Source organism: Crassostrea angulata, chromosome 4 (genome assembly GCF_025612915.1).
Source record: "Crassostrea angulata isolate pt1a10 chromosome 4, ASM2561291v2, whole genome shotgun sequence".
Classification (NCBI taxonomy): Eukaryota; Metazoa; Mollusca; class Bivalvia; order Ostreida; family Ostreidae; genus Magallana; species Magallana angulata.
In genome coordinates, this window is record NC_069114.1 from 28,620,728 (window position 1) to 28,632,357 (window position 11,630).

The 11,630-nt window shown below is 33.7% G+C and overlaps 1 protein-coding gene across 1 annotated transcript; it reads right to left on the reverse strand.

Annotated features, from left to right (window-relative positions):
* Window positions 1-261: 261 nt before the first annotated feature.
* LOC128181159 (uncharacterized) lies at window positions 262-6,049 on the reverse strand. Its single transcript, XM_052849453.1, has 12 exons — window positions 6,036-6,049; window positions 5,660-5,868; window positions 5,107-5,269; window positions 3,583-4,467; window positions 3,113-3,299; window positions 2,839-2,944; window positions 2,518-2,655; window positions 2,313-2,411; window positions 2,082-2,175; window positions 1,976-2,023; window positions 1,835-1,920; window positions 262-1,208 (listed from the first exon to the last, which is right to left on the reverse strand). The coding sequence occupies exons 2-12, from the start codon at window positions 5,823-5,825 to the stop codon at window positions 1,183-1,185; spliced, it is 1,998 nt and encodes a 665-aa protein (XP_052705413.1). The 5' UTR covers window positions 5,826-5,868; window positions 6,036-6,049; the 3' UTR covers window positions 262-1,182.
* Window positions 6,050-11,630: the final 5,581 nt, after the last annotated feature.

Here is an 11,630-nt window from a genome sequence, read left to right on the forward strand (position 1 = left end):
TTTCGAGGCACCAACCCCCACCCTCTCCCCAAATTATAGGGGCTATTCTTGGTTTCAATAAAAATGTCGGTAATAATATAACAGCTTTGTGTTTTTAGCTATCATGACTATAGCTAGTTGATTAGGTGTGTGCATGATTATTACATCAAAATAGTATAACGTATTGCTTTTGTCGAAGTTCACGAACATTTGAAAATTCCTCAATAATTTGTGCACAACAGTCAGGAAATGACGCTATGGTTGGGTTACGTGAATATTTTGAGGATATACTAGGGCAAGTGAAAAAATAAAGACTGCGATGTTCACAAAAACTATAATATACGGGATATCATATCCGAACGAAACAGTCGTGAGAGCTGACAGAGGTCTTTCAATATTCAAAAAACTACAAATGAGTTACAGTTTATATGAGAAAAAATAACCAAAGGGTGGACGATTTGTATTGTACAATAAAATGATCTTTACATTTGGCCACGTTCGAAGGTGTCTTTAAATATGTTGGTAAACTATTGTCTTAAAATCTCTAAAAATTTGATCAAGTCTTGTCAACCGATTTCAATGCGAGTTTTGAAACAAAATTTTATTTCATATACTTTACACAATGAATACAAAACATAAATGTACTTCTGTGAAGAAGTTAAGACAACCATAGTTTTAAAAAAAATTCTTGTATAACCAAGAAAATTATCTTAACGGAGATACACTTCCAAATTAATGTACCTTATAAAGGTTTTGATAATTCTTACAACACGCATACAAATAATAATATAAAAGTTAAAAAAAAACAAAACAAAGAAGTTAATACATATAATTTGAAAGTCCCTCCAAATTTAATTGCTTTTCTTAATATCAAAAAATTACAAAGCTTAAAATCATTTAGCTAGACATATACAAAAAAAGGTAATTTCAATTTGTAGTTAACTGCTCGAAATAACTTTATAAAATCATACTATAGTAATTGTAAATAATGAAAATTCTGAAGAAAAAAATCCGATTGTGGAGAGAAAAAAATTCATAAAATGTAAGCATTTTAAACGCACTTGTTAAAAACGAGGACAAACAGATCCATCACTACATATATAAACAAAGCGAGGACATAATTATACAAACAACACTGATCTTGTTATATACATGTATTATGTTGTCTTGATTTTACGCAAATTGTGTTCGCATATCGTATTTTTAATGTAGCCAGAAACTTTTGGAGCCTGAAAAAAATAAAGGTAAACCATTAAAGTGTATCAGAGGAATATGTCAATTAAGATATTGTTAATCGATGGTATTTACAACTTTCATTATCATGTTATTCTACAACTATGCACATGAGGTTTTGTTTTTGTTTTTGTTTTTTACATGAAAATGACATTTTAATACATGTAATTATGTGTGTCATTTTAAATGTGGTGTTGTAAACTAAATTCGCATATGTCCGTACTCTCCGGATATTATCGAGAAAAAAAAACATTTCACGTCAAACCATGCTATCTTTGGAAAAAAAAATTTTTATGATAAAATCATTAAAGATGAACCATGATACTTATGATATGATAACCGAAACTCCGTATCCCACCCCAAGATAATTTTTAAAAAAAAATTATGCAAGAAAAATATTTTAGACCCCCCCCCCCCCCTAAAAAAAATATAAAATTGATTATTAAGTAGCTATTGATAACTGACATTCTTTAAGCAGATGTCGAGCTAGATGCAGATTTTTAGCTGTACTGGGAAATTCGGGTTTATGCCCTAATCTACCAAATTTTTACGTATAGGAGCTACGGACCCGCGGCTAATATCGAGCTTGGGCACGTTCCCCTCGCGCCGTTTTTGGCCTCACCTGCCACTCTCTCGTGCGGCTCCTCGGGCTCGGTCTGCACAGAGTCGGTGTCCGTCTCCGTGCCGTCCACTTCCGCCAACCAGTACAAGATGTTGAAAATGTGAAAAGTTTACGGACAGACGGACGGACAGACGGACGACAGTCAAAATGTGATCAGAATAGCTCACTTGAGCTTTCAGCTCAGGTGAGCTAAAAAGGGCTTTATCCTAATATTTTTTAGAATACTAGATTTTGCTATTAAATCCACACCTTGGCTATGTTATCCTTTCTTTCATGCATTGTAAATCCTCCAATAGATGTCAAAATATCGTATGTAGTCTCACTCAAGTGTATTTTGTTGGCTGCATAAATAATACATGTACTAGTAAGTCATAATTAATAATCTATACAGCTGCTCAATTTTAATACCAAATGACATTTTGGCATCGCAAAATTATTAAATTTATGGACATTTTTAAATCGGATTCGAACAGCTTACCTTTTCCGAGAGATTCCATTTTGGAGGCAACACTCACAGTCTCCCCAAACAAACAATACCTCGGCATCTTGTTTCCCACCACTCCCGCAACAACTGTGCCTAAAGCAGGAAAAGGACGACAGTAACTAAATACATGCATATAGTTGCAGAATAACAGGGAAACAATCAAACATAATAAGGGCGCCATTTTTAAACAAATGCCTACCAGAGTGGCAGCCGATCCGGAGAGTGAACTTTATGCCGGGGAGATGCGGTATTTCTAAATGTCGTAGTCTTCTAACGAGGTCAAACGCCATCTTTGCTATTTCTGAGGCATGCTGTTTTCCATTATGCCTCGGAACACCTGTTTTTTGTATTTTACATGTAAATGAATGTCAAACAAAACGTCAATCTTTTTTATTTTGTTTAATAAAAGGAACGTTTCGCTCTGAAGAGCACAAAAAGCGATAAACATGCACTTTGGTCCTTTTGGCCATCCGACCCTTTCACTTTAATTACACAATAACTTCCCACAGTAAGTACGTACCTGACACTACCATGTAGGCGTCACCAATGGTCTCCACCTTGTACACATCATACATTTCTATCCTCTCGTCAAAGCACGTGTACAGACTGTTCAACATGTCGACCACCTTGTGAAATAACAAAAATACCGAGTAAATTCGGATTTAAATGTATGACATATCAGTACAAAGGCGTGTTCAGCATAACGTTTTTGCACTTTGGAAATGACGTCGGTAGAAAGAGCTTGACGCATTGAATACTAGTAGATTCACGTTTTATCAGACCTCTGGTTTTACCTGTAAAGGGGAACTAGACGAGGAGATTTTGGTAAAGCCCACAATGTCGCTAAAGAAGATGGTGGACTGCTCATACTGCTCGGCCTCCACTTGTTCGTTACATTTCAGCCGCTCCGCCACTGACTTGGGCAGCATCTGATACAACAGTGTGTCCGTTCTTTTCTTCTCCTTGTTCAACGCTTTTGTTCTTCACCAAAGCAAAGACAGAAAGAACTATTATTGAGATATATACTAAGTATAAAAAACACAATTTGACTTTATCCCAAAAATTCTACGTATTTTATAATATATAATATTTATAATAATAACTTGATATCACAAGTTTCAAAACTTGACTCCACTTGACACTTAGGGGATTTCCCTTCAGAATTTTCAAGTTATAAGAGAATTAATAGTACAGTGTACATAGGGATTTAATTTTGTAAAAAAAAAATATTATGGTTGTTTTAAAAAATTTTATAAATAGTTACCGATTAGCGATGGATATGGAATACTTCTGAATTTCAGACGTTAAGAAATAGACCCCTATAATCACCAGTGGACATACTACCATGATCAGCCCAAAGATACACGCAATGGTTATGATGGTGTATACGTCTTCGTCGCTTTTTGCAGTGAGCATGATGTCTATCTTATTAGCCAAAGCCCTCTGCGTGCCGCGCACAATATCTTGGTATATTGTCATGTTGTCGAACCATTCATTGGCTTTATCTAGCGACCCTGCGAGTTGAGCGCTTTTATTCGATCGTATGTTTAGCCTCATTGCCCGCACAGGGGCTAAAACCAAATCATTTTGTAACATCTGAACTTCATAGAGATTGTACGCCAGTTCAGAATATCGCCTACAAGACTGAAAAGTTATATTGGCAATATCCTGGGCTTCCAGAAACAGGAGGTAATCTTCTTTAGCTTTGAAACCGCCGAGAGCAAAGTAGGTCACACCCAAGCCTCGTTCTCGTCCGATGTATTCACTGGCTACGATGATTTCCTGGTAGGCAACAAGGGTTTTCCAAATGGCACCTGACCTGGCCTCTGACACAGCATCATAGAGCCAAGTGATGAAGACATCGATCACGTCCGTATAGAAGAAGAGCTCCTCCTTGGCCGTTCTGTTGTATAGGTCGAGCTGGTATCGATGACGGTTCAGAAACAACAGGAAGCGGTCCTTGGACTGGAACTCTTGACGATTATTCTTCTTGCTGACGGGCCAGTGAGACAGATTTTCCAGGGCCATGTCTGTGTCGGGGTAACGCTTCAGAAGGAACTCTTTCGTGTCGGGACCAATGGCGCTCACGTAGAGGGCGCTCATGTCGCGTTCTCTTTGCAGAAAGCGCATCATCTGACCAAGTTCAACACTGAAACAAAACCATTAAAAGGAGAGGTGTGGTGGGGGTTTAAAGTTGTGCCATAAAATATACAATCGGCAACTTAATTCTACTTTTGATGTGTACGTTTACAGATATATGGCTTTATTATATTTTTATCTTTAGTTTGTCTAAAAGCTATCAATTCAGAAACATGATAACATATCATCAATATTATCATAAATTAAACATTTTCAAGCTATTTTATCAAATTCTTTTGCAGAATAGTGTAAGAAATTGAAACTGATCACATGCTTGAACAGATTATATTTTTATCCACGTTGCTTCTTTCCAAGTAGTTGAAATTTGCGCCAAAGCTTTTATAGTACGAAAATCACTGATATTAACTTTGTCTCATAATTCTGATTGGATTGCACAAAAACACCCACTGTACGTCATACAATTAAAAATATATGCCATTTTTCTACAAAATATACTTGGCTTTGAAACAATTTTTAATAAAATTTTGAATTTTTATAGGAACTAAATTTGACTTTTGTCATTGTGTATAGTCCTCATATAAGAATGGATACAGGAGCAAGACTGGTAGCGAGATACAATTCTAATATTAAGATACATTTGATTAGATACATTTAATATACAAGATTACAATGTCAGATCTGTACTCACGAGAAGGACAGGGCCGATCTGGTCTCCTTCGCCTCGATGAAGTTTTTGACAGTTATCAGGAATACATTTCCCGTCATGCCTATCAAAATGGCCATCGGCAGCAACACGACGGACAACATCTTAAACAACTGCTTCCTTTTGCCGGTGTCGGTAATGGGGTTACCTTTTAAAAGGCATAAAATTCACTCATTGTTTTCATATAATATCGAATTTCATATAATATCGAATTTCATTAACCCCCCCCCCCCCCCCCCCCCCCGGTCCCTCTGAACGCTTTCAAGTTGGAACCCGTAAAATTTTACCGATGCATGTAAGCCTTTTTATCACTTTTTACCATCGTTAGAAGCTGACAGATTTTTAATTTTGAGTATGAATAATTCATGAGATACACGATTTGCCAACGAACTAATTTCAATACATTTTAATACATACTTATGTAATAAGTCTTAAACAGTTCATGCATGGAATGATTTTAAAAATAAAAAAAAATTCTTTGAAAATTGAATGAGTAAGAATTAAATGTAAAATGTGTAAAACTTCGGATTGAACTTACCCCTACATACATAATCACACCCGTGTGTGCTCTGAGTCAGATTCAACATCTCCATAATGGCCATGTTGAGCTGGGAGCGGGTCATTGAGCCTGTCGAACTGTTAATAGACTTGTTGGACTTTGATGAAGGTCGGATTTGGTTGTCTTTTCTCTTGAACAAACCCATTTTTTTGTCACTGCAATTCTCGCCGATTCGATTCTCCGATTTCCTAAAATTATGTCTTGGTCTTTTTAACAAAACTTGATGCCTATGGACATGTTATTAAGCAACGGTACCGGTACCTAAAATTATGTTAAGGCGATTCATTTAACGTAATTTAATAATATTCCGCTTTAGTTATAATATTTTAAAAAAAAAGACAACACATTTACTTACAAGAACGTCTGCCTTTTCTCAAACCATTAAAGAAAAGACCAAAAGTTTAAAATGTGGCAGATGTCGTGATAGCGGTTGCCATAGATACGATGTATTTACTATTTGAAAGTGTTAATCAAATTTCAGATGTGGAATTCTTTTTCTTAGAAAAACATATCGATCGATGTTTATGAAACAGTTTCAAAATATCTATCAACCAAATATTTTCAGTGACCATGAACATCAACAACGAATACAGACGTTGCGGCAAAAATAACACATTAGAAATGACTCTATTTTATACTACTTTTGTATTTCATTATATGATTTTAACATATAATTTTTGACACTGTAGTTTTCTTGTCTTATAATTTGCCTAAATTTTAATTTATACATTATTTATCTAATTAGGTGTCAATTAACTCTGAAGCTGTTTAATTTTTTGTTTGTTTGTTTGTTCATTTGTTTGTTTGCTAATTACATGTATTTTTTTTACTGCACTGAATAGTATTATTATGTTTTTCTTTTTTAAAGCCAAAATGGCGTATCATATCTTTATCAACACAATAATAACTATGATACAAAATAAAGAATTTGAAACACAGAAAGTGTATTAGTACAACCGCTATGCTTCAGAACAGAATTCTATTTATTATATCTTATCTTATGACTCACTTATAATTAACCAGAATTGTCTTGAATATCAACAAGTGGGTTTCTGTATGTCTTTGCTCTCTTATAATTTTCAAAAATAATTCAATTCATTCACATTCTTTCAGTAGTAAGAACAGGAAAAACTAAATAACTGGTGATTTACACCCTTGCCCCAATGGTTCCGATATAATAAGGGCTATGCTCTATCCGTAATATTTAAAATGATTTTGATCCTTTGTTAATATTTTTCTCCGCTAATTGGTTAGTATACTATTAGAAGACAAACTAAGCACAAGGGTTATGATGAGTGAGAGGAGCGGTGATGGGATGGTGATTTGTTGTTAAGTGTCCCACAAAAAAAGTATCTAGTATCAGCACAAACATATTTTAGAGATGTGAAGTTTTTGCATGCGCTCGACTTGAAAATGACAAGAAAAAGGTACAAGTCTGGCGGAATAAAAGCCAAAATTTTACAATTGAATGTATCACTTTTGATTGAAATAAAAGGTTCTGCTGTATTCGAACCCAGGACCTCAAAGTTACATGTAGTAGACCAATGCTTCAGTGTTAGGTAACTATTAATAACTTAACAATGGGTTGAAATTCGCCGGATATCTGCTTATTAGCGTACTGTCATATATAGAGTAAAATTCACGGGGTGTTGATGATCCTAAACTGAATATGCAAAAATGCATCTACATGACTGCACATACTCATAAAGTGTTTCGATATTCTTGTCTCAATGTAATGGATGCGGGATTGAAATTTGGAGCACACTTTTCAAATCCTCTTAAATATGCATAATACTCCCATCCCTTAATTAAAGGCACATGATTACTACTTTGAATTCGCTAACTTACAAGCAAATACTTAATACTTTTACCTAGGAATATCTTGTTGGATTAATCTTGAAATTTTATAAGCTTTAAGTTGAAAATCCTTTCTGATTGACGGTATATCACAATTTTCGTTATAACTGCTGTCTATTTTGATTAAAGGAGTGTTTATTTTATTCTAATAGGATTTTATGGTCGTGACTATCTTTATACTATTATATTAATCTTATTAAAAAGAACTTAATGAAAAGATGTTTAAAAAAAAACCTTTTTAAAATATTCATTTAAAGCGTAAATATTTGGAAACTATTTTCAATTTATTAATAATAGTCTATTGCTTAAAAAAACATAATATACTAAAACTGATTAGTTTATTAAATATCTACCGTCCTTAATTGTATAAACTGAGCATAGAAAATACATGCACAAAGTCAAGGAACATTGACAATTAGTATTTGTTAAAATACGCTGCATTTTTGTTTTTCAATGAACTGTTCAGGGATTGTTTCAAATTATGAAATTCTTGGTTTGATACGCAGTGCTCTGGGATATACGAGTAACTTAACATGCAAAAAAAAAAAACATGCTAGGTACAGGGTGTGGTAAAATCAATTATTAAGAATATCAGTAGATGTCTTTGCTAAAGGATTATTTATAATATCGACCTTATGTCAACAAGTGGGGTGTCATTAAAATTTTTAGTAACATGACCTCGAAAATAGATAAAAGAGTCACAAAGACTTAAGATAGGAGAGTGTATTAACGGTTCATTTTCCTAAAATCTTCCAAGTTTTGCAAAATATTGGGGAAACATATAACCTGACATTTTGAATCAATGATTATTTGTACAATCGTTTCTGTTATTTAAAAGTGTGTTTCCCCGAAATTAATGTCACACTTTCTTGTATTGTAATAAGTTACTCATTCTTCAATATACATGTAAAAGACCAAAGGCCGATTAATTTAAATGCATCACCTTTAAATTACTTTTTATGTGCATTCTTTCTATTTTGAACACTGTCTAACAAAGATAAATCCTATTGCAAATAAGGCATTAACTTTGGAACACTTGGTTTCTATGGTTATATTTACGCACTGCTTACCTTGGCGACAGTGTCAAAAATCACGTGACATGCAATTACCGAATTGTTGTTCTCACTGAAGAAAGACATATTTTGAAGCGATAATTAGTATTTGTGAAAAATAAAATGACATTTAGTTTCTCCTTTCTACGCACATAAAGATGACCTAGATATGTGTTTTCCAAACACTGTTAATTTAGTGTCTTAAACTTAAATTTTATTAAACATATACCTATGATATTTAAAAACGCAACTCTACATGTACATCTTGATAAGTATAGGTTTTATGTAAGTTTGTACGTTAAGCTATTGTGATGAAGGATTTTAATCTTTAGTTCACGTCGTTTGAGCATTTTTTCTTTTTTTAATTAAAGAATAACATCTAAGTATTTTAGAAAATATTATATTCATACCAAGATTATATCTCATTTTCCTATTTTCAGTTAAATATATTGTATATTTAGCATATTTTGCAGTTGTTCCAGACTCAACTTGTGTTTTGTAATTTAAACACCATTTGATTCTCACTCTTTTTACCACATGACGAATGTATTTTCCGTTTTCTAAATTTTTATGCAGATTGATGAATAAAAACACATTTGAATCTTATAAAACACCTCTTTTACATTTTCAGTTTGATGAACATGGCTTTAAATAATTTTAAAAACAGGAGTAAAGCTGTCAATTTGACAGCAAACCGGGTTTTCTTTTGTGAGAACATTATCTATAATCAATTTGTCAACCCTGATGAACACTACCTTTCCAGGGAAATGGGGTACTCTATATGCAATACTTTGCCAAAATATGACTAAGTGTATTTTTTTTAAAAATCATCAGAAATCAAAATTCTAGCAACATGCACAACTCTGATATATGTCCAATTGATCTGCTGAAGAACAACTTCCTATCTTGAAAACTGTAGGAGGAGTTATCCGTACAATAGGGGTACCCTATATGCAATATTTTGCCAAATTAACAGCTGGTATTTTTTTCATAAATTATATTATCAGAAATCAAAATCCTAAAAGAAATATGCACACCTCTGATATATGTTCAATTGATCTGCAAAAGAACTATATTTCTTATCTTGAAAACTATTGGAGGAGTTATTAGTACAATAAAGGTACCCCTTTGGCAGCCGCCCGCCATTTTCACCATTTCAATTACCGGGTTTTTCCTTTAAAAATCCCATTTAAAAATGTACTGTGATTTTGCATTGCAAAACACAAAAGTACCCGAGCGATGTGCAAGTTGTTCCCAATGACTTTGGAATGGAAAAGGTGTCATATTTACCCATCGGTGTCGAACTTGTATTAATTTTAGTTCCTGTGAATTTCTCTGGATAGAAATTGATTGCATGTCAATAATAAAGAATTGGATTTGACCCCTTTCATAAATTTCGATTGACATATACTCCATCTCAGGCAAGTGTAACTTGGTTGATAATCGTCAAAAGTAAAGGAAACTGTGATTTGGAACAAACTATGTAAGATAATTATGGTTGCCCGCGTATTGATATGCGCATTTCACTTACTTTTTACAGCTGCATCAAATGTTTTGTTATCTAAACGTTAAATCAAATAAATACGTTTAAAACTATCCATTGGTTCTTGGGGCTTTTAGTAACAAATATATTGAAAGCACGAACTCTATGACCTTGCATACGCTCACCTCAGACTTCAACTTACTTTTAGTCACCATGGTAACCTTCAAACAAAGTGAAAAAAAATATGCTGTTCTTTCTATATTACCTGCTGACCGACGACAACAATAACTAACTTACCTGTTTTCACTTGTTATGGATAGTTGAAGAAAAGAATTTTTGGTATTTTATATAGACACTGACTTTATTCGTTGTACAAACTTTATCTTATTGGTTTTTTTTTTAAAAAGATGAATGTATGATGTACATCTCACTATAATGATCTGCATACGTTGTTTTTTTAAAACTTAGTCGAAATCTTGGCCAAATTCAGCACGTACCACCACTACTCAACTTTCACAATTACTAGTAGTTTGATTTTAGACTGCTTCTTGAACACAGTTTTTTGAAAACTACAAAACCACAAAATCTAAAAGAAAATATAAAATTGGAAAGATATGTTTCAAAAGTTGGATTATATTTCAAAAGTTGGATTTGAAACTTTTTTTTCCAGAGATACGTATCCCTGAAATATACAAAACCGTGCTCTAATATGTTGCACATATTTTGATTTGTTTCAGTGATAAATTTTTATTTCTAATATGTTTTACGGTGCTACCATTCTGGCGAGCGCAGCAAGAAGTACACATACCTTGCATCATTGTCAACCTAGTGTTGTTTAGGTATCAACGAACGTCAAAGAATTTTTTAGAGAGTAAAGCTCTACAATAAGTATGCCAGAGGTACTAATTTTAATGGTTATGATACATACAGAGCAGCCCCCTACAGAGAGAGAGAGAGAGAGAGAGAGAGAGAGAGAGAGAGAGAGAGATAACCCGGTCCTTGTTTGTAGCTGTGTAATTTCCCACTTTTAAATTTAATGGTGTGACTACATTGTATATGCAATATCTACATAAATTTTTTAACTGTTTATTTTTTCATTTTATTCCTTTTTATTTAGTTCAAAATGTCCTATTGTTTATTTCCTCCCTACTCATATACTTACCTGCCTACTCAGGTACATGCATGCACAATTAGCTTAAAAATGGATCGATCTGACATTAAAGTATGGCTCCTGCTAGAATATATTTATATAATCTCTATATAAAAAAAATAAAAACAAATCATATGTCAATGAGGCAGGTATCGCAGTCTATACTGAAATAGCTAGTACACTCTTTACAGATGTTTGATCCACCTCTAAATTTATCGCGGGAAATATAGCGCGAGGGCACTGTGACGTCATCCATGACTTTGTTTGTCTTTGTTTACTTATCTCGACTCAATACGAAGGTATGGAAGCATGTAACAAATCTTTTGAGTCTCTCCAAAGCATATGCTGTACTCAAAACGTGTCTTCAAACTGTAAGACACCTTAAATTACGAGTTAAAAGTCGGCCAT